General features: G+C 40.0%; 1 protein-coding gene across 2 annotated transcripts in view; it reads left to right on the top strand.

Moving 5' to 3' along the window:
* The window catches only part of LOC146371959 (regulator of G-protein signaling 6-like), a 99,565-nt gene that overhangs the window by 74,013 nt on the left and 1,372 nt on the right, over positions 1 to 24,180 (top strand). For both annotated transcript variants that reach the window (XM_084954252.1, XM_084954253.1), the window contains exons 3-17: positions 3,775 to 3,871; positions 6,246 to 6,296; positions 7,108 to 7,214; positions 10,090 to 10,141; positions 11,429 to 11,493; positions 11,744 to 11,820; positions 12,761 to 12,842; positions 12,960 to 13,034; positions 13,268 to 13,369; positions 13,776 to 13,837; positions 15,730 to 15,840; positions 18,905 to 19,030; positions 21,043 to 21,229; positions 22,934 to 23,023; positions 23,555 to 23,608. In XM_084954252.1, coding sequence (XP_084810378.1) covers positions 3,775 to 3,871; positions 6,246 to 6,296; positions 7,108 to 7,214; positions 10,090 to 10,141; positions 11,429 to 11,493; positions 11,744 to 11,820; positions 12,761 to 12,842; positions 12,960 to 13,034; positions 13,268 to 13,369; positions 13,776 to 13,837; positions 15,730 to 15,840; positions 18,905 to 19,030; positions 21,043 to 21,229; positions 22,934 to 23,023; positions 23,555 to 23,608 — 1,338 coding nt within the window. The remainder of the gene's footprint in view (positions 1 to 3,774; positions 3,872 to 6,245; positions 6,297 to 7,107; positions 7,215 to 10,089; positions 10,142 to 11,428; positions 11,494 to 11,743; positions 11,821 to 12,760; positions 12,843 to 12,959; positions 13,035 to 13,267; positions 13,370 to 13,775; positions 13,838 to 15,729; positions 15,841 to 18,904; positions 19,031 to 21,042; positions 21,230 to 22,933; positions 23,024 to 23,554; positions 23,609 to 24,180) is intronic.

Raw genomic sequence — 24,180 nt, 5'->3', positions numbered from 1 at the left:
TTTTTTAGTTTATTTAATCTGGAATAATATTCCGGTCTGTTTTCATTCATATTTATGTTTAAAAAACATTGTTTTAGTGTGTTCAATAAATCTTTATCTTGTTTGGCCCGCGACCTAAAGTGTGCCTTGAGTTTTGGCCCCCTGTGCAATTGAGTTTGACACCCCTCTAGCGTAACAGTCAAGTAAGTACGATACCCAATCAGACAATTAATGGCTTAGTGAGGGACCATGACGATGGCATTTCTGGTAAGTACAAATGGATAGCCATTCTTTTTTCTTTCTTTTTTTTGCCCAAAGAGATCATTAAACCACAGTCCGTAGCACAGCCCTTTTCTCCCTGTAACCAACCTGTCTGCCAAGATGCCTGCCAGCCCGCTAGCTGGTCCATGCTAAGTGTGTGGTGATAACACTGTAATCAGGCGTGTTAAATAGACCGGCTTGCAATAAGTCTGATGAAATCTGTTCCCGCTGGGCTGCACTACAAGCCAAGACACAAACAAGCAGGCGCATTCATACAGCACACAACCCCAAAACTATATACACATGCACATATGTTTGTATGGACTTGTGAGGATCTACACTGACACAATACATACAGTAATTATAACTACCAATCTAATCAACCAGTAATCTAAACAGAAGAGTCATCTTGAACTAATCTAGTCTTAAAATGTTATGTTAGGGCACCAGGATTGTGCTTTAAAAGGAAGTCTTCAGTTATGGGGGTAAAAGATCGCTATGGCATTGCATCAGGGTTCCAGTACAGGGTTTGCAAGAAAAAAACACATTAGACCTGGCTTAATGTCATATTGCAAAGTGCTATGACTAACCTGTGGACGTTCCTCTCAGTGCAGCAAGTTTCTTCTTCAGTAGTCATGATATTTGTAGCTAAGAGACAGCTGAAAACAAATGATTCACAGGCACAGAAATAGAGAATTAAATAAGTAATTGTTTGCTTGAGTCCATTAGATATTTGAGTCCATACTTGTATGATGAGGTGCTGAAGTCTTATTGATCTAAGGATCATATTTGAATCTGTATCAAATCTCCAGTTTTTTTAATCTGCGGAGTGGACCAAGAGTATTTTGGGGGATTTTGATGACCAGTTATTCAAGTGCGTTTTTGATTTGCAGCATCTGGCTGCTTCCAAAACTTTCTTTTCCACAGCTGTACTTAAATTCCTCCGTTTTGGGCAGCAACTTTTCCTCAGCCATTTCCATTTTCCAGCTCAGAGTCATGGCCTCAGATTTGGGGGAGCTAATTCTCATCCCCCGTACTTCACACTCAGTTTCACACACATTAATGGAGTCTAACTCCATAACCAAAAACTGCAAACCAAACGCTACAGGCAGTAAGTCAGACCACATACAGCAAATCGGTATTAATAATTATGATACTTATGTAACTTATGTAATGCAACAGCGACTCAACTTGGTCACGTGTAACGATAAATATTATAAAATACACAGAAAATATTTTTTTAATGTTCCTCCTTTTTGTTTCAAAAATACCATTGTCGTGTTTCATCGTCACAGATATACAAAGTAGTGTTGGGCAATTTTAGATTCAGTGGGTGACAGCTGTTGTAGCATGAAGTAAACATGTTGTGAATGCCTATTTTCATTAATGGAGCAGGAGTAGATTGTTCATGATAGTGGAAGCCATTAAAGTCATTTGAGCAGCTACCTCCACACTATCAACATCTTATTACAATCATATTAGTTGTATTGATTTTGAAGTGTAGCCCGGAGCTCTCTGTGTCTTTGCTTTTGGCAGACAGCCAGGATCTATAGAGAGGAACAGGGTGACAGCAGTCTGATGGCCAGAGGCGGGAATGTATGTAAAAGCAGGAAGCTTGTCAGTTTGAATTTCCAGACTGGTTGGAAGCATCTGTGCCGGAAAGTGAGAAAGATGTGTTTCAGTCATTTCTTTTTTTTAATGTTTGCAGGCCCTTCGACGACACAAATACTGCGTTTTCACGCCACCTGTCTACTTGCAACAGGACAGGAGGTTTATGATAGGAGATAGTGGTAAATTTGCCTAATTACTTTCAGGTGTAAGCAGCTTAAATGCCTTTCATATAGCATAAACTATAGCTTCTGTTTAGTCCTCAGTCACCAATTTTCTATCTGCCTGTGTTTATCCAGTTAATAGGTGGTGGACTTTAGAAGAGTACAGCATTTTATTTGTATAGCAATCACATTGGGGTATTGTCAATAAAAACAAACCAAAACCAGCTGTGATATTTTTAAAAACTGCTGGTAGTCATGCAGTTGAAAATTGTGTGGCGAAAACAGCACTTTTACCCAGCTGAGTTATTCAAAGAGACACAGAGCAAAGCCAATATGTTGCTTTTGCTCCTTTTGTTCTTATGAAAGGGATGAATTTCTCTTCTCTTGCAGATTTAAAGCCAGCTTTAACTTCTCTCACCCTGCGTTTGTATGCTTGCTTGTTTTTAGCAAAATTTTAATGCTTCTAAAGACAGGGGCCATTGAAGAGGTGATTTTATGCATCCACGGGATTCTGCTATTCATACAAGTAAAAAAAGCACACCAGCAAAGCAATGTTGTTAAATTATTTTGGATATTGTGCAATGTTTAAAAAAAAAAAAGAAATATTGAAAAACTGTGTGGATGAATAGTATGTTCAGTCTTAAACAGACTGTACATTGAGTCTGCATGAGTCTGTTGTGGAAGTCATCAGCTTTAACCCAGCGTGGGTGGCTCCTAGAACTATACTCCACTGACAGCTGCACATTATAAATATACTCATAAGGGTCGCAAAATTGCACAAACTGAGGACATATTTGCAGTAAAATAAACTATGGGCACTACAGGTAGGAAGTAGAATGTGTTTTTCTCAAAATTGGTGAAATGCACTTCTTTTCTGTGATCACTTTAATTGTCTAGATGTAAAAAGCATATGTGGTTATCTCTGCCTCTCTGCCGTTGCTCTGGGTTCCATTCAGGGTTTATATATAGCTGCCGGGTTGTGCGTTAGTGTGCGATAGCTGTCTCCAAAGCGACCAGCTTCTCACTTCCCACTCCCTGACGCAAACAAAAAAAGCATCTGTGAAGAGAGAGGGGGTGTCAACCTTGCAATCAAAACCAGATAATCAAATACTAATCTGATTACTTAAGTGCAAAGTGGGTGACGTGTTTCGTTTAACATCTGTGCAATTGTAATTAAGGGCCACAGATATGTGCTGTCCTGCTGAACCTCAACTCCTGCTTAGATTAGACTCAGTTATCATGTGACTCAGTCTTGTGGTTGACACAACATTACAGCGAGAGGTGAAGTGTATAGTTAAACCTATAAAAAGTGAAAAAGGAGAAGAGCTTTTGTTTTTTATAAACTACCTGTGTTTTTTCCACTGGTATCAATTTCCATGAAGCATTTATAAACAGTTGAATTTTAAAGTCAATGTAATTAACTGGTTTGTTAGACCATATAATGAATTATATCATTTTTCTTTCTTGCAAGCCATATTTTATTCTACAGTAGAAATTGTAGCAGCATCTTTGCAGCTAATGATAGTCTTGTCTTCATAAATTGAAGAGAAGTGAGCTGATCCTTTGTGATGGCATAAATATGAATCATAGCGCTTGCCATTGTCTTGGTTTGAAGTAATGCAGCACTTCAACTTAAAGATTAACTGTTTAAATATCTGAAGAAAAATCTAAATAAAGTATATTTAACTAATACTTGTCTCACATGGATAAAAGTTTCCGTTTGTTCAAACTTTGAAACTCTGTCTTCTGCCTTATTCTACAGATTGAAGACATTATCACTCGCATCCAGGACGAGACGGACGGTGTACCCATCAGAACTGTCAAAAGTTTCATGACGAAAATCCCCAGTGTCGTTACGGGTAAGAAATCAAAAGAGACAGATGTCAAGCAAAAAGTGACCTAACCTGCACTGTACAAACATTAACTATAGAAGTGCATCACTGATGGACATTAAGTGCCCAGAGAACAAAATGAGACGATGGAAAATGCTGATGTCTGTTGGGCCTCTTGTTTTAGTGAGGCTGAAAAATGACAGTTCAATCAGCTATTCCAGGATAATTTAATCAACGTACTTTAATTTGATATTTTGAGATATATACTTATTCAGCTTCTTTTTAAGGTTGTATGTGAAGAATTATTGCTGAAAAAAGGTGAGGAAATATGGAAATATTAATGATCTGGGTAGACTTTATAAAAAGGTGAACTGTCTGTTAATTGCAGACTTATGATACACTATACAGATAGGTATGAGCAGGATATCAATTTCCTACCTGTCATCTAGACAGAGCATTAGTTTATTTCACAACACAAGGGTAGGCATCCAAAAAATCCATCTTGCAAGGTATTTTGTGAAACACTATACAGTACATCCTAGCTCTCCAGCTTGGTCACACATTTATATTCAAATAATCATCTGCTTGGTGGCTGCATTTCAGTCTGTTGAGGCACAGAAAAGCTGAATAGCTGGAGGTAAAAGTGGGAAGACAACATATAATTAAACGTTTGAAAAAGTGTGTAAGTGCATAAACAGAATGACTAATGCTGTCCTACTATCAAGGTGCCCTTAAGTGAAGCAGTCAACCCCTGACTTCTCCTGTAGAGCTGCGACTGTGGGGATCTGTGCGTCAAGCTGTCCAACTTCAGAATAAACTTTGAATTTAAATGGAGTAAAAACAACAAAAGAAAGCATTATTTGTTAGCTGAACCTGATGGGTAGGGATGAATGTTAGCCCCCTTGCCAGCTGGCTGTAATCACTTTCACTGACAGCATAAATCATTCCAACAGGCTGGTGCTGCAGTGGGAGGCTTTCGCAGCAAACGAATGAAACAAATGATGAAAACAAAAACATAGACTATTAACACCCCCCCCCACCACCACCACTACCCCAGTCTTTGCATTAATGGAAGATGCATACCCAATATGCAATAAGCAGAGCGTATCAATAAACATAATTACCCCAGCGGCTGATGGATATGCAGAACAGTATCTCTCAAATGTTTGCAGCTGAGTGCTGAAGGCTAAGAAACTAATAACTGATGAAGAAATGAAACATCACCTCACTAAGGAAAGTAGAAGATATTCTAATTCCACTCTAATAGAGTTTTATAGTCTCTAAATATTGATCTTTTGAGGTATGGGATCACATTTAAAATCTTTTATATTTATATTCAAACGAATACCACTGTTTTGGGTGAAATAGTTGAAACATTTGAGATTTCGTTTTCTGTTAGAGGGAAAAATACTGATAAGCTAACCTAGTTTTTAGCATGCAGAAAGCCTTTGATTATGTATTATGTCTTATTATCATCATTCTATTACCTTTAGGTTTTGTTTTGGAAGTGTAAATTGGGGCACTTTTGTATATTTACACTCATTGGCCACTTTGTTAGTTACACCTGTTCAGTGCATTTAGGCATGTAGGTTGGAGATTCAAACCGAGCATCCAAATAGGGAAGAAAGATTGTTTAAGTGGCCTTGAACATGGTGGTTGGTGTCAGATGGGCTGCTCTGAGTATTTTGGAAACTGATTTACTGGGATTTCCCCACTCAAATACTGGATGGCACTACTGCCAGCTAAAAACAGGAAATTGAGGCTACAATTGATGCAGGGTTTGACAACAGAAGATGAAAGAAATGTTGCCTGATCTGATTTTTTTTTTTTTTTGGCTCACTATGGTCCATTACTACCAAGCGAGCATTGCATTGTTGCTGTCAACATCCATCCCTGTATTTCCACACAGTACCCATGTTCTTTCAGTTGGATAATATACCATAGTACAAAGCTCAAATCTCTCAAACTGGTTTCTTGGTCATGGTTAACATTACATTTTACTTAAATGGCCTACAGTTGCCAATTCTCTATCTAAAAGATCTGGATGTGTAGCTGACAAATCTGCAGCAATTGCAAAATGTTATCATGTCTTTATTGGACCACGATCTCTGAGGAATGTTCCCCACACCTTGTTACATCTATGGCACTAAAAGTCAAGGCAGTTCTGAAGGTGAAAGCTGCTCCAACCAGTTACTAGCAAGGGGTAACTACTAAAATGACTGTTGAGTGTATATTTTGCCCCAAAAGTGGAAGCCCCCTTGTTTTGTTTTTTTGTGTCCTTCTGTCCTGCCCCCCCCCCGGGCTGCTGTATGTTTAATCCCAAATCTATATCTTTCAGTACATTATTGTAAACACACCATGTATTGCAGCTATTTATCTATCCTCATCTGATCTGATACAGGTGCAGATATTGTACAGTGGCTGATGAAGAATCTGTCCATTGAGGATCCAGGTATGTTTTTAAAATGGGAAAGCAGAGTGTACTCTGCTGAATGAATTCTAAATGCCACAACCTCCCATGATAGCAGAACAGCAGGATTTATTTATAAAAAGCATGCACACTATGTAATAAGAAATACAGGGGTGTGTCTATCTTTATGATAGGTTTTTGAACAATTGCCTGCAATAAATGCTTACAATGAAGAGATGTTTATAGTGAGCAGGTGCATTGTTGTTCAGAAGACCTAACTACAAAAACTTGGCAATTATCTGTAGAAATCATTTACAAGTTAATACTATAGAGAAAACATACCAAACAGGAAAAGAGGCAACTAGGTTGTTTTTTTTAACAAACAGAATTTGTATTATATTTGTTGTTTCTTTGGCCTGACCTAAAGCCTGGTGGTGGGAGAGCAGTGTTTATTGTTGGTACAATAGCCCACGGCCTGGACAGTGAATCAGTCACTGAGTCATCCATGTGCATCCCAACCACCTCTGATTCCCATAGTCCTAGCAGAAAGCCACTTTAAACAAACAAACAAACAAAACAAAGAAGGTTCAACAAGCTGTGTTGATATATTTGCATTTCTTAAAATGCTCCACTTCCAAAAATATTCCAGGGATGGTATATTTGGCAGGTGATTCATAGTTTTGTATTAATGTAATGTTACAAAATATCAGTTCCATGACTGTCATATTTGATCTCATTGTCTAGATGTTGTTTCAACCAACTTAATTCTATCCATGCTGCAATGTAAATACTGTCTGCAATGCTGAGGAATCTACTGTAATCTATTTATCTCTTTATTCTGCTCCTTTTACAGCTGAGGCGATGCACATTGGGAGTTTAATTGCAGCTCAGGGGTACTTTTTCCCAATCTCAGACCATGTCCTTACCCTGAAAGACGATGGAACTTTCTACCGCTTCCAGGTGAGCGGACACACCAAGTGGTTAAAAACACAGAGAAGGCTATAGGTATGGCCACATTTAATTATTAGCAAACTCAAGATTTATACTTGATGTGAAGCTTAATGAGAACCGTAACAATCAGCATTTAGATACTTCGTGGTTAATTCTAGGTTAGTGTCTTGTTTTGATAAATATCGTAAAATTATTTTCTGTATAGACGGGTGAAAAATTCAAGTGAGTAAGTAAGGGATTGAACCACTATATGAAACTGGATAGCTAATGATTACCTGAAACTCTGGATGTGATGTGTGATGTGATTAAAACCAGATTACAGTTTGAAGAAATAGCTTAGAAACTTTACAGATACCTAATGCTCTTGGAATAGAAAAACAGTTAAGGGAAAGCTACTTGGTAACAACAATAGTCTGTCCTAAAACAGGGCTCTGTCCCTGTGACTGTTACTCTTGGGCAGTGTAGGGACTAACGCGTTATAAAGTAACGCATTACAGTAACTATGTTATTATTGTGGTAACGAGCACAGTAACTAGTTATTATGCCAAAATCAGGGACGCGTTAATCGTTACTGGGGTTTAGATAGGGTCGTTATTCGTTACTTCGTGTGGTGGCTGTCGCGGAGCTTCCGACAGATTAGCAAGTGGTGGAGGCCAGCAGGTGGATAAGGGAAAGGGCAAGGCGGTATTTGGCCCAAGGCGGCCGCCGGTCCGAGTGTCGGGTGAACTGAACTTCAGGTAAGAAGTTATGACCTGCAGTCTATCTGGGTCAGATAGACTGCAGGTTTAGGTGGAGTTTATTTTAGTTATGCTGACTTTTTCGTACTGGGTACTAGCTAGCATGATGGAGTTTCTATAAAGCTGGCAAAAAATAAAGCAAAAAAGAGCCGTCAGGTGCTAAAAAATAAACCTTAGACTCAAACATTAGAACAGGCTTTTCCCTGCAGCACGCCGCAAAGAAAACGGCGGCGTTACAACCTATGTCTAAAAACGTGTAGTTTCATGCATCGGTGAAACACTCGACTCCAGATACACGACGCCCAGCTGGAAACACTTCAGCTACCCAAGATTCACAGAATTTACAGAAAATGTTAAATTTTTGTGAAACATCTATGTCCGATAACTGTATCGTTATCGGACATAGATGTTTTATATCGGGATATGAGATTTTGGTCATATCGCACAGCCCTACATAGCCCCTGGGATCCCTGGGTCACGCAAACCTGTCCACCACAATAAGGTAGCGACTCGCGGAGGAGGACCCGGGGCAAACCCAGGACACATTGGAGAGATTATATCTCTTGGCTGGCCTGGGAATGCCTTGGTGTTCCCCCGGACAAGCTGGAGGAGGTGGCTGGGAAGAGGGAGGTCTGGGCTTCTCTGCTTGGGCTGCTGCCCCCACGAACCAGCCCTGGATAAGCGGAAGAAAATGGATGGATGGATGTTACTTTCGATAGCTATTCTTAACATGGTGGAAAAATTGTGGTTGACTCAGCACATTCAGATAGCTTTTGAAATGTAGATATAGTAAGTTTCGAGTACCGGCTCTTTATTGTCAATAGATGAAAATACTTTTTCTTTTATGTTCCCTTTTATGTTCCCTTTTGTGCCAGACATGACTCTCACACTAATGCCTTCTTCATTCTGTGTAATTGTAAGAGATAATAAAAAACCTCCAGCAAGTTTAATCTAGCTGTGGGGTCGCCTACAATATCCCAATCAGCCACTGACGATTGCTTGCTTCGTTATAGAAGCACTGGGGCCCTGTCCACTACAGTTTCTTCAGTACTATGTTGGGATCCTGTGACCCTATTAAAAATGGATGGTGAGCTGTTAAAATATTCATCAAGAGCTCAGAGGAAGCAGGTCTGGGTCCGGGCCAAATAGGCAGCTACCAGAATCTTTACAGGGACATGTAGTGTAGCAGCCCACACTACAATTAGAGACTCATATCAAAGAACAAAAAAAATAAAGTAAGGCTGACATTTTGTGCCTCCTTCACTGTTCACAGATAAGGCAGTGGCATTAAGCTTGCATATTAATTATGCCAGACTGAAGTCTCTAATTAAAGAAAGGAAACCATGTTTTCAAATTCTTCATTTGTGAATGCAAAAGCAGCATGTGGTGCGATTAGAATGATTTCTATGTAGCATCTTCTTCCTATACATACTGCAGTTACAGGATTGAATCTCCAGTGAAGCCAGAAGAGCAGTTTAATTAAACCAACAGTGCACATTAGGTTATTTGACCTTGGTTCTCCTCCTTCAAAGTGAAGTGGAATAAAAGAGGGGAGGAGGAGGAGGTCTATTTGCTGTAGCCGAAAGAGCTTCATAAAGATAATCACCACTCATTAGCATTTCCTTTTGGAGGCAAATCAAGTGCAAGATAAAGAGAAACACAGGGCAGAAAAATCACAATTATGTAATATCTCTTCTCAATGAAAATACTACAGATGGTTTGGACTCGTTTAACAGTTTTACGTAGTTTTTTGTCAAATACAGAACCTGTTCTTTGCCTGGCGGCTTATTGTTCTGTTTTCTGACTGTTTACTTCCCAGCTGTCATTCTTTTATTGTTTTTCTGCAATACTTTTCCATGAGTAATAGCCCCCTGGGGTGTTGCAGAGGTGTGAAAAGTTTTAGAAGTTGGCTGTTCTGAATCTCTCCTGCCCTGATAATAAAAAATATTTTGATTGGTGAAGCAAGACAATCATGTGCTCCACTGTGTCTCAGAGGCAAACAGCTATCTTGTAAAGGTCATCATCGTCACTCCAGTTTTGTCAAATAGTTTTGACTCATAAATCGTGACCTGGGAGGTTCAGGGAACAATCAGCAGCAATTCAGCATCACTTTTGATTTTCACATTTCTACTTTGTTTTGCCCTCAGGCGCCATATTTCTGGCCGTCCAACTGCTGGGAGCCTGAGAACACAGACTATGGTGAGAAACTTCAAGGAATATCTTGACATTTTGTGGTTTTTGATTGTCCTTTAAGTTTTAAAGAGCAATGCTTTAGTCATAAGATTAATTAAATGGATTAGAAATAGTATACATGGGCTGGAAACAGTAATATAGCATCACTGCATGGAACGAAACCTGCTAGTGTTATACTGAATTTAAGCTGGAACTAATGCTTTCTGTGGTCCCGGTCTCTAATCTAATTTACAACAGCTGCTTCTGAGGTATTATGTAAAGTGCAAACTACACTTCCGACATCAGCAGGGTATGAATAACCATCAATAATAGCTGAGGGATAAGATATGGATCTTATCAATCTACATCTGATCTTGTGGCAAAACCTTTGGAAAAACATGTTTTCTGACTGCCTTTTTATTAGCAGCAGAAAGATTATAACTGGATAATTTATCTAACTTTTCAATTCTTGTCTGTCAGCTCAACTCTGAACAAGCTTTATGCAGCAAAAGCTAGACTGTGTAGCTTAAAAAGTGATTATAACAAGCAGACACCAATTAAATATTCCACTGTAGGGAAGTATTAATAAGTAACTAATTGGGGATGCCTGCAGTCAGCTGAGCCTGACCAAGTAACATGGATGAGTGACAAATCGTTTCTTTGACAGAAAACGCTGCATCCGGATAAAGAGAATCAGCTTTATGCATTAATTTCAATATGTCATAATATTCTTATTAATTGATGAAAACTACATATTTTCATGTCATAATGTCTCACCAAGACACAGAGTTTTAACCTTTATTTATTTATTTTTATTGAGGTGATATAACTGTGCTATTCTTTTTTTAATACAATGTTTCATTTCAAGTCTTGACTATGTAGATGTTTTTCTGATTTTCCTGATCTGAAGAAAGATGAAGCAACCGTAAACAGATGAGAAGACATAAGCCTGCAATTTATAACTAAAGCTCAACAAACTCCCACTTAGCAAAGCACTGAAGCCCAGTAAGCACTGTACTTTTAGTTGAGGAGGCGAACAGCTGACATGATTAGTCAATCACTGTTCCACTTCCTGCCCTTCATCCTTTCAGACACAGCCACGACTGGAGTTTTTGGTTTGGGATTTCAGGGACTCTTAAAACTGCCTCATAATCCCAATGGTGGGCAGCTTGAGAGGGATTGTAGTCCATGTAAAATGGGTGGTGAGGAGAGGTGAGGTGGGTTGCACAGAGAGTGAGAGATGAGCACAGATGAGTGAAAAGGAGGAACAGGGATGTCTCTGTGATTAATTCTTTCTCTCTCTTTCTCCTTCAGCTATTTACCTGTGCAAGCGGACCATGCAGAACAAGACGAGGCTGGAGCTGGCAGATTATGAGGCTGTGAGTGTTGAACTTTTGCTCTAAGCTATTAGTCCAAGTATTGATCTGTGCGTCAAGCTCTGGGACCAAAAAAAATACAGCCTCTTAAAGGTCAGACAGGCGTGTGTCTGTGATGGCATGAAATCTAAATTACTTCTTGGAGCAGACTCAAACTTTAAAACTGTCAAATGTATTTAACGGTATTTTTTTTTTTCCAACTATTGTTTTTCCTTGTTGACTTTTGATAATGTTTCAATCTCATTTCTAACAGGAGAACCTGGCCAGGCTGCAGAGAGCTTTTGCCAGGAAGTGGGAGTTTATCTACATGCAGGCTGAGGCCCAGGTCAAGTAAGTGTGATCTGTTACCAAGGCAACACATGAAACTGCAGTGCATGCACTGATGTCATTCACACTCAAGGTAAAAGACAAGCAATCATGAGAAGTGAGCATTTGTACGTGTGGTTTTGTGTAAGATTACCACTGTGGGATTAGGATTGACGTGTCTACAGGTGTGTTTCACATCAGATGCTCTTTAAACCAACAAACATAGGCAATACTTACTTGGAACACATGGAAATTCGAAAATGGAAGAAGAGTGGAGACTGTACACACTGCTCTGTTTTCCACCATCCTTTGCCAGCCTTCTTTTGATTATGAATCCACAGTTGCATCAGTCTGAAGGATGTTAAAGGGAAAGCTGTAATTTCCAAAATGTTCCCAAGATCTTTGTGAAATAAAGAGAACTGCTATTATTACATTTGCTTCCATATTTTGGTTCCAGGTATATATGACCAGCATTTCTAATCTGATCATGATTCACGAAACTAGTATTAAAATGTTTTCTAATTCTTCTTCTTCTTCTAAATAAGTAACAATGTGGAAGTCTAGCACATAAACAAACATAATGCACTTTGCCAGGGGTCAAAGACTTTAGATGCAAAGTAGCAATTCCTTAAAATTATTAAGTTAAAAGTTAAAGTCATAACTTATTAAAACATTATGAAGATCAACAAATTATACAATTGTTATTCTTATTATTCTCGAAGCCTGTTAGACAATTTTAAATGCTTTTTTAACTCACGATGAATATTCTTAATTTTTAAATTAATTTCTTTTTGAAAAAAATGAAATGTAGGTATCAAAAAACTGGAAGTATTCAAGTACCTGGAAAAACACAGAGTTACACAGTATGTGGATGCAGACAGTGTGTATGAAGCTACAGAGTACACTGTAGACTGAGTCTGTTCTGAGCCTCATTATTGTTAAAAAACACTGCTCTATTCTGCAGGATTGACAGGAAAAAGGATAAAATTGAAAGGAAGATCCTGGACAGCCAAGAGAGAGCTTTCTGGGATGTCCACAGACCTGTGGTAAGTCTCACATACACACTTCCTGTCTATGTGAGATTATAGCCACCCACCTAATCCGCATTCTCAAATAGTGCTGATGCAATGACATTGTTTTCCTTGGGGTGTTTTTTTCCGCAGCCTGGATGTGTTAACACCACAGAGATGGACATCAGGAAATGTAGACGCATGAAGAATCCTCACAGAGTTAAGAAGGTAAAACCTTAGCTGTCAACTTTGTGACAGGAATCTTTTTAAAGAGATTTTTTAAAATATACCCCATGCAACAAGATTATTCCTTTTTTAAAATGTTTTGTAAGTTGTGTTAAAATTCATGTCCCTTGCATTTTTTAAATGACATAACATATCATTTCCCACACTGCAAGAAAATAAGTGTACCTTCTAATACTTACCCACGTCTCCTCTCTCATCATGGTTGAATGGCCCAGTCGGTGTATGGTGTGATAGAGGAGGGAACACAGTCTCAGAGTCCCATACACACTCCTTTACACCACTGCAGGAAAGGCACCAAGGAGGATGTAGAAAAGGAGGTAAAAATCAGTTCAAATGTTGACAAAATTATAAGCCATCATTAGAGAAGATGTCAGTGTTTTGTGCTCTTTCTGCTTTAAACGACACAAGCACTGGATTTCACAGCCGCAGGCCAATTACAGAGAAGATTGGCAGACATTGTAACGCATTTTGTGCGGTGCCCACCTTGTCAAATCTTTTCAAATCTGCTGGATTGTTTTCTCGCACAAACAGTAATTATGAGAAATGGTAGCACTAACAGTATTGCCGATTGACATAGACACTGCCAGCTGACTCAACAAGCTCCTTTTCATTTATTTCTGTTACAGGTATTTGCTAGCTCTAGTTGAGATCATGCAATCAGATTCAAAAACCTTTATATAAAAAGATTTTTTGGTATGGTTTAGTGCTCATTGTCTTTTTCAGATCGTATTCCTGAATACCCAGCTAGATCGTCACTGCATGAAGATGTCCAAAGTTGCTGAAAGGTACAGGAAACTTACATCACATACACATTTAAAATGGAGCACAGCATCATGTCCAATCTCTATCTTGTCAATCTTGTGAGGCACTCTTTGTCGCTAAGGTGCCCCGTTCCCATCTCCTGTACTCTCTGACCATCCATAATCAGACAAAGCTCTGTGCTACTGGCCTACCTTTTACTGTAACTCTCCTAGAGGAGTGGCAGACAGGAGATAATAGGTTTCTTGACACCTGTGGAGGTTTCAGTTTGACATTCAGAAGTGGAGCCTACCAGTAAGTGTGACAAAGCTTTGAGTCCAGAGTGCTGCTTTTGCTGTTTGGGTATGAATTGGTTCAGTAAGGCTGTATTTTGCTCCTGGATTTTCATGCTCAGTGTGACTATTAGATATACAGATCTAAAGACAATGTGACATTCGGGCTCAACATGCATTTTCATTACTTTCATTCTCTTGAATTTATCAACATGATGTCACATTTTCTAAATTTGAATATTGACCTAATAATACACCATAGGGTCAAGAGTTCTAGAGAGGATGTTTGGGATGTGATGTGAAACTGCACAATTTTCATTTTAAATAATTTTTGTGCAATATTCCAGCCCCATAAAGACTATACTTTTTCCTTTAACACATTAAGAACAAAACATTGTGTTTTTGTAGTCTTTTAAAAAACTGCTCACTGTACAATTTCAACTGTCTTGCCCTGTTTAATGATTTGAACTTCAACTGAGAACAAGTCTTTAACTACACTATGTGGACATAAGCACTGGGCCACACACAGCATTATTGTTTTCAGTCCCATTGCCAAAGCTTATAATATCCTTCCAAACATTTGCAAAAGAATGGGTCACTCTCACAGAGTCACTCAATGAATTATCAAGTCAGTTCAAGAAATTCCTTTCAAAATCAACTTTATGTAGTATTATTGCAAAAGGGAAGAGTTTAATTACAGATTAGGGTCGCCAAGTGCTGAGGTATTTGGTGTGTAAAAGTCACCAGTGCTCTGCTTCTAAACTTCCCCTGGCATTAACAACAGCACTAAACTGTGCAGGGGAGCTTTGATTTTTATGGCTGGGCAGCTCTTGTAGGTGTCATCCTCAGGTGGACATCAAGTTTCTACTACATTGTTGCTCATTCAGAGATCTCTGCACAGGAACATCCAAACAAACTCTGGGCCGATGCTGTCTCTGTCCATGGTCCTGATACCCTGCTTATCTTGCTCATTGCCGTTACAGAATGTACTGTATATTGTATTGAGCTTCTATAACTTCCGTTGGCCTGGTGTCTATGATTTTTATCGATCCTGGTATCCTGGTATCTGGAATTGCATTTATTTGTTAGTCAATTTAAAACTTTCTGGAATCAGCATCAAAAATAAAAGGTCTGGAAACACATAAGTAAATGGAGTTTCTGCAGTTTTTTGTAATTTTTATATTTTTCTTTTTCTTTTTATGTATATAGCACATATTGTCATGTGTTGTAATATGTAAATCAAAAAGTCATAGCTAGATATAATGAAGCTTTTGTACCGCAGGGTTAGAAGGATATTACTACTGTAAAGAGAAGAAGTTGTGTGTTTTTCCTCGCCTTCGTACAACTTGAGGTCATGCGTTGGCAGTGCAGCGAAGTTGTAGTACATACATTTGTATGTTATTGGGGATTCTTGCATTATTGTTTAATCTGTGAGAAGGAAAATATTTTCTGCACAGTGTTGCTGTTGTTGTTGTTGATGTCTCAGACTACTCAAGACATCAGTTTCTTAATTTTACTGCAGAAAAACATGCGGTTCACTATTAACATTTACCTCAAATCATCAGCATGTCACTGCTGTCTCTAAACATATGACAAGCTAATGCCTCCTTTCCTTTGTCATGTGTGTTGTTGCTGTTGTGTGTCAGTCTGATAGCCTACACTGAGCAGTACTTGGAGTATGACCCATTTGTGACATCACCTGAACCATCCAACCCCTGGGCCAGCGATGACCCCACTTTCTGGGATTTGGAGGCTAGGTACGATCACTGTCAGTGGATATTTCAAGATATGTCTCTGCGTGCTGTTTTGTTGTTGTTGTTGTCATAATCATAGTATTTTTAGAGGAAACTGTTTGCACTGATTATTTTAAAATAATTTCCAAACAATTTTTTCTGTTGTTGGGCTCTGTAAACTATAACCTTCCTTTTTGCCTTTTGGTGTGTAAATCTCAAAACCAATTTCACATAGAGCCCATAGGGGAAGGGAATTCTTTTCAAGGACACCTATTCAACGCTTTTTTAGGTGTGTGCAGTGTGAAAGCTCACACCGCACCCCCCTTTGCAAGTAAATATTAAACAGACCGAAACCAATCTCACAAAAGGCAAATTCAAGTGTGAACGCACTCCATGTGCTGCCCTTGATCATATAGTTGCTGACAGCAGGCAAGTCCTGACAAAGTCGTTGAAGAAATGATTGTTGATGATCGACTTTCATTCCAAAATATTTCTTTTTGCTACTTATCAGCTTATTTTTAACCCTGATTCGCAACTCAAAAATTTAAACGATCTGGATAATCAGAAATTTCACTGCACAATTCTCCTAACTTAAATACTAAATGGTCTTTGAAAACTCAAAGCACCATCTTACTGCTGTAACAAGCCTCATTCACATACACATAAATACAAGTGCTTTTTCCCAACATTCAAACACACTTTGTTGCATCAGGGGGCAACTTCAGTAGTAACATTTTAAAATTCCCCTCTCACCCCTGCGGGCGGTCTATCCTTCAAGCTCAGATCCTCTACCAGAGGCCAGGGAGCTTGAAGGTGCAGTAACTTAGCTGTTCCTAGGACTGCACTCTTCTAGGACAGAGTTCTCTGATGTTGTTCCTGAGATCTGCTGGAGCCACTCGCCTAGCTTCGGAGTCACCGCACCTAGTGCGATTACCCCTGGGACCACTGTTACCTTCACTCTCCACATCTTCCCAAGCTCTTTGTACTTCTCAAGCTTCTCGTGTTCCTTCTTCCTGTTGTTGCTGTCATTCGTTATCGCTACATTTGTCATTACAGCCGTCTTCTTCCGCTTGTCTACCACCACTATATCTGGTTGGTTAGCCACCACCATTTTGTCCGGCTGTATCTAGAAGTCCCACAGGAATCTTAGCTAGGTCATTCTCCAGCACGCTAGGGGGCGTCTCCCATTTTGACCTGGGGACTTCCACGCCATACTCGGCACAGATGTTTCTGTATACTATGCCATTTACACAGCCTGCACATGGGGTGTGGTAGACCCCAGCCTCTATGTGCTCAGAGCTTGCTCCTGTGGTGTCATGATTAGCGCCTGATTATTGCTGTCTTTCAGTCCAGCTTTGTTGAGCTATTGATTGGATTCCATGATGTTCCTCCTCTTCCTCAGCTTTCTTCTGCCTGAGGTATTCAATTTTCACACAGTTGGTTGGGGCCATCTTCCTGATGTATTTTGTCTCATCCTGGACTGTGGTGCTGACACTCACCAGTCCCTTGCCTCCTTTCTTCCGCTTAGCGTACAGCCTCAGGGTGCTGGACTTGGAAACCCTTGAAACCCTCCTTGCATGGAGCTTCCTTGTCTTGATGTCAGTGGCTTCTATCTCCTCCTTTGGCCAGCTATTTAGTAGGCGTTGATTGACCCTCTACAGGTACTTGGGAACCATGAATAGGCCACTAGGCACCATTTGCCTGCGGGATCCTCTACATCTGCAATGTTGCCGTCTGGTAGTTCAATCCCCTCAGTTCTGACCACCTTCATCTCTAGCCCGAATGACATTCCGATGTCATTGCTGCTGGTGTGGATCAGTGAATCGATGTCCCGTTCTTGGCATACAGCTTGATGAAATCCACAGGAGGATGGCTGACAACTCAATTCCGTATCCATAGCGGGTTCAGACATATGCAGAACAGTAGTGGGGAGAGCATCTCCTCATGTATTGATCCATCTTAGCACGTAGTCAAGTCAAGCTTCGCCATGATCCTACCTTTCAGGACTCTCGCACTCAAGGAGACGGGTACCAAGTGCTTGGGTGGGGGGGTCACGATATCTCCCCCCTGACCTGTTGTCCTGGCTCCCCTTGCCGTAACATGTGTGTTGTACCTCGTCAGTCTCTAGCTTTGAGAACAGTCCCTTCTTCTAAATGTTGGAACACTGAGCTACTAGTTGTTCGCTGTCAATGTGGATGTTGGGTATCGGCATGACTTCATATAGCATGGAGGGTCAAGCCTAGGACCCTTACTGGATACAGACGCCCCAGGTGGGAATCAAACTTGCGACTCGCGCTCCAGAGGTGTGTAGCTGCTATACATTTATGATTTTTTTCTTGTAAAGCCAAAGTGTAACTGACTGAGTCCCGGTCAAGCACTAATTGCTTTGGCAGAGAACTTTTGAACTAGTGAAGGACATTTACAGATCACTCAGCCCAAATCAAAGAAAACACATATAAGACCGATCAAACAAATGAACTGCCTAGCTACCAAATTATTAAACATATACAGAAAAGTAGTGCTCTCAACAAGGTGCACTATGCTTGGAACTCCTGAATACGCAGGAATTCATTAGATCAGACACATAACCACTGTGCCTAATGTAGCTTAATAATTCATCTGAATTGATTAATTGCAGGATAAGAGAACATATTCCCTGCAGAGATTGTAATGATTGGATTTCAGATGAGCACTGTCATAATGTGCAGCTTTTCATAAACCAGTATCACATCCACATCAGACCCTTTCGTGAGTCCCAAAGATCAGGAGGATTTTGCAGTTTTAATGTCTCATCTCTATCTTCATCTTTCCTCTGTTTTCACTTTTTAGATCTGTCCACACTTTCCCAGCTGTAATTAAGTCTCAGACACTAGTTTCATTCTTTATTTTTTTTAAGGACATTGTAACTATTGTCAAAAACATATTGAAAGTAGAGTTTTATAAACACTACAGATTTTTCAGCTTAATTTGAGGGGAAGACAAATATATTGCAATGATAATTTTGGAACCACAGATATTTTTATAGAGGGGCTGTAATATACATATATATATAAAACAAACTGCCAATCCCTCTCTCCATCTTTCCCAGTAAGGAGCCCAGTCAGCAGAGGGTGAAGAAGTGGGGCTTCTCTCTGGAGGACGCCTTGAAAGATCCAGCAGGGCAGGAGCTTTTCCTCAAGTTTCTAGAATCAGAGTTTAGCTCAGAGAATCTCAGGTGAGCAAAATATATTTCAGTCATCATTTCCACTGTTGTATGTTGAAGTGATATTTTTCCTGCTCTTTTTAACCATGCTGTACTTAACTCAATTAATGAAGAAAGGCAAGTGGTGCACAAGCACAGATTTTGCAGTGAATTTTTAAAGGCAGCTTATTCTGCATTATAACAAATCCTCTGTGCTTCATAGGATAAATTTTAAGACATTCAGTTGGGCATTTGTGCAGCTCCCCTTTAACAACGTGAGGAGAGTATAAGAGTCGATCAAAAGCTTTCACTTCCATGAAAATAGGCAGAAATTATTTCTTCTTGGCAACCTCATTGTTCCAACCTACCATTTCAACCCACTTGGAACATGGAAGAGCAATCAAGTGAAGGTTTGCCAGTTTCTAGATACCTAGAACACTTAAAGAGAAGCGCACAAACCACACTAAAATTCTGCTCATCGAAATTTCAGGAAAAGAAAACAGTATTAGAAAGGAGCAATACTGAGCTACAACATTATGCAGATGTATCTCTTCTAGTGTTTTTTTTTTACTCTGTTGGATAAATCTAAGATAAAAACAGTTTTTTGAAAGGTCTTATCACCAAAAACAACAATGTTGTATCGAAGAGAAGAAAAAGATGCAGCCTTACAGCTCTGCTGGAAAACCTGGAATAAAAATAGCAAGACTGAGCTAATGAGGTACACATCAATTTTCTTAACTGCTTATTCAATTAAAAGTCATAGCAGCAGCAGTAGAGCCTGTCCCAGCTGGCTCTGCTGGGTGAGGTGCAGAGTACACAACGCGCCCTACCACAGGGCCTCTTTAAACAGACAACCACACTCCTCCTATGCATTTAAGACATAATTTAAGTTGTCGTGCCTTAAAGGAAAGCTTCAAAGGGAAATAAGATTTCACAGAACTTCTTTACTTCTGTCTGCACATCAAAAACAGAGTTGTAGAGCACCGGCAGTAAGCATACTAAGAGAAACTGCTAGCCTGACGTTCCATCACATGACACAGAGCATTTCAAATCTCGTGTTTTTAGGCTCGTGGCAACTTTTTCTCAATCTGTCTGTTTAATTTTTAGGTCCATGAATGTTTTTGATTTCTTTGACTTGTTCTTGTAATGGTTTACAGCTCACATTAAATACAAATTTACACACTAGGCACTGTCATATTTAGTCCCTTATGCACCTATGCAGCAATAAGTGGGTGTTTTATAGTGTGTGGGTGGGAGAGGGAGATGAGGCATCTCTGAAACCTAGTGAGAGAGACAGAAACGTGTTAGGAATGAGAGTCTGGGGATGAAGTGATAGTATGGAGGTTGTTGATACCCCTGAGCCAGGGGGAGATGCACTACAGAGAAAAAAACCACACACATAAGCAGGGTGAGATGCAGAGCGGGAGGGCATACACTCACATCGCTGTTCACCCTTCAGCTACACCACCAGTCTCCTCACCTCCATCTGTTGTTCTCTTCTTCTGGACCCTTAATTGCTTTTGGTTTTATGAGGGAGCTTTTGGAGGAGTGGCACAGAACGAGAGAGTGTCAGTTATTGAGAAATAGAGAGTGAGTGAGCAAAGCACACCCCAGAGGTGCTTCGCTCTATATTGTTAAACCAGTCCACAGATCAATATAGATAGAAACTAATATTGGAGGCAGTCTGCTTCTCTGCTGCCCCTGGTATTTAACACAGTTTAAGTTTTTTCTCTGTGTCAATATTTAAAAGAAAATTATTCTCATGTGCCGTCGAGGAAAGGAGGAGAAAGTTTTAAGAGCATTTTAGAAAGAAAGAAATCAAATACATGTAAGACAATGTTCTGGATACTGACATGTTTCGAGAAAACTATGTTTGCTTTGCAGGAAGGTTTCACTTTTAATTTTACCACCTTAATCATACAGAAAGCTTTCACTGTCCTAAACTCGCTAATCTATCTAAAGATAAGTTATCACCAGTTACATGTTTAGCATGCAGATTTAAAGGTCTATGCCACTGATGTGTGTTTCTATTTGTGCTGTTGCAGGTTCTGGCTGGCTGTACAGGAGTTAAAGAGGATACCTCAGCACGAAGTTGCACAGAGGGCACAGGACATCTGGGCAGAGTTCCTGGCAGAGGGAGCGCCCAGCTCTATTAACCTGGACTCCCACAGTTACGAACGCACCAGCCAAAACCTGAAGGACCCTGGACGATACAGCTACGAAGATGCACAGGTGAGAAGCAGAGAAGCATGTAGTGCATTTGAGCTCAAGTAAAATTATTTGAACTTGAAAATTATAAAACCAGTCGGACTTCACAGGGTTTTAAAGTGGAGCTGATGTAACAATATATCAACCTCTTTAAACCTACATATAGAAATTATATGACTGGGAAAAAAAGAACCTGTTCTTAAAATCCTGTCCAGGTTTATGCAACTTTTTGGCAAATGCCAGCTGAAATTTGTCTGGCTGAACTGAGATTTAGTGGTTCTCATAAATAATAAAAGGTGAACTACAATACTAAGTGAATACTAGAAAAGGAGTCATTTAGCAAAAAAAAGAGAACAGAATGAGGCAAACTGAAATAAATGCTTATTTCAGTTTGCCTCATTCTGTTCTCTCACTACTGAGAAAAATGTCCCTACTTTTGATCAGTGATCGCAACACATTTACACTGCAAATACACACCTCATATCCTTTGGAGTGACTTTTGAAAAAGTAAAGCAGACAGGCAAACTTACATAGCAAGGCCCCAGCCAGTCAGCAGATTTGAACCCAGGACCTTTTTGCTGGGAAACAACAATGCTAACTAATGTCTGTGAAGGTTCTCAGTCATCCAGGTCATCGTAGTCAAAGGAGCTTGCAAAGAAAAGCGTCTGGACTTCTTTAAGTTTACTTGAAGACGTTTCACCTCTCATCCGAGAAGCTTCTTCAGTTCTAAGGTCAAATGGTGGAGAGTCATGCGCATGATAAGGTGGGGCCAGGTTTTCACAATGAACACACCCGAAACTCTGGCTGATTGGGACCCACACCCAGTTTCACACCTTGGCTCAGGCGATTAGAAGATCATCAGGGGGTCCTTTTGTCCCTCTGTGGGGGGATACTCCCACTAGGTTTATATCTGGGACTCTCCACCATTTGACCTTAGAACTGAAGAAGCTTCTCGGATGAGAGGTGAAACGTCTTCAAGTAAACTTAAAGAAGTCCAGACGCTTTTCTTTGCAAGCTCCTTTGAATGCTAACTAATGCACCGCCATGCTTCTAAAGTTTAATTCTAAATGACCTAATTGTGTGACTGGTTGTCTGTCTCTATGTGTTAGACCTGCAATAGACTGTTGACCTATACTATGACAGCTGGGATAAGCTTCAGTCATTTCCTGTGCATCAGGATTCCCCAGTTATGTGACTGACTCCAAATAGGCCTGCTTGAGGTCAAGAGTATTACCACAAGGCTCTATTCTACATTCCAACTTAAGTTGGTTATATCTCTGTGGGTTTTCTGTGCTTCTTTCAGAAGCTCTGCCCCACACTATTGTCTGCTCCATTTGTCTTTCTTACATGCTTCACCAGTATCAACTAATGGGTTTATATTGTGGAGTGATTTCCAGAGAATACGTCTCAATGAGAGATAGATGGGCATGGGGGGAGGATGGGAATACTGGGCGCTGCGTAGCATCTATTAAATTTCGTCTCGTGTCACAGGCTTAAATGGGACGAGTTAAACAAAGAAAAGATTTCTCCTGTCAGTTACCTGGCAGTGTGCCTCAATCATCCTCTCCCACTGAGAGGGTCTTGTTCAGTTTACTCTGCTTGAGTTGGCAAGTTTTGTACATCATTGACACATAGTTATATATAAACATAGCAGAATTGCACCGCCATCCTTCCAACGCAAACTTCTCCTTCTTACTTGCCATGTATCCCATCTTTCTGAACTCTAAGGACCACATCTACAAGCTGATGAAAAGTGACAGCTATTCACGTTTCCTACGCTCCAACCTGTACCAGGACCTTCTGATGGCGAGGAAGAAAGTAAGTGACTCTGTCATCTATTTATGAATTACTCTTTGTGGACATACAGAAGCTGCATCATTGAACATTAGCATCAGTGAAGCTGAGACTAAGGCAGGCTCCCCGACTTTACTTGGTAGAGATAAGTGGACCAGTCTTTATGACTTAATGACTGCTCAAAGTGCACACACAGCACTGTAACAGTCACACACCATGAGATACAGTATAATTTGTGAATATGTCAAAGGGCATTTTGACATATTTGACACTGGATTGATGGGCAACCTGCCTCTAGCAGGGCCAGCTATGAGGCATGAGGGGTGCACTGCATTCAGTCAGCTAAATTGCTGAGACGACCGCTAACAGCCCTATTTAGAAAAGAAAGTGGAACACGGCATAGTATTTTCCAGCAATTACTGTAATATCAGTAATGTTTAAAAATATGCCTGCAATCTTGTGCAATTTTTGCGAACTGACTCTTAATGTGAAAGATGCAATTTTGGCTTCGAAGGAGTTGAACTCTCACACTCTTTACTTTTTGCTTGACTCTAGCCTGAAACGGAGCAGGGCCGACGCACCTCCCTGGAGAAGTTCACTCGCAGTGTGGTGAGTGTCCCGCTGCGTCTGGTTTTAATTATTACAGCTACTTTATCAAACTTTTTTTTAATTGTACATCTGTGCTAAAGTATTTTTTGTAGTCATTAGATACTTTTGCAGCTACAAAGAACATTTACTCTTTTAAAACAATGGTTAAAAAGAATGGCGTATTGAGTAATAAATGACTGTCCATTATACAAATTAGTTTGCCTAACTGCGTGACTGCAAATGAGGGAAGAGGCAGGATGCAGGCAAAACAATTAGAATGTAAAATTACAGCTAAGCGGTTTGAGTGATTTCTGTATTCTTCAGTGTTCGCTTTGGGGTGCCATTTGCCATGTGTTGCCATGTTTGTTTTTGCTTTATGAAATGCATTATTTCTTTCAGTTCAACAGATGACGCCTTTGGTTTGCAAAGACATGGAGCTGTGACCAAACTATGCATTTCTCTGCAGACACATTATGAGCTTGATATCAAAGAAGAAAAAAATAAACATTTTTTAAGTCTTATTGGACTTCATATTGCAAGCTTGGAGCTCCCTAAGGCACCTCTCATTGCATTACTGTTTTCCCCCCCTTTTT

Source organism: Perissodus microlepis, chromosome 15 (genome assembly GCF_051167445.1).
Source record: "Perissodus microlepis isolate ML-2025 ecotype Zambia chromosome 15, ASM5116744v1, whole genome shotgun sequence".
In the NCBI taxonomy this organism is placed as follows: Eukaryota; Metazoa; Chordata; class Actinopteri; order Cichliformes; family Cichlidae; genus Perissodus; species Perissodus microlepis.
The sequence above is the reverse complement of the archived record's forward strand: the minus strand, read 5'-3'. Positions and strand labels throughout refer to the sequence as shown.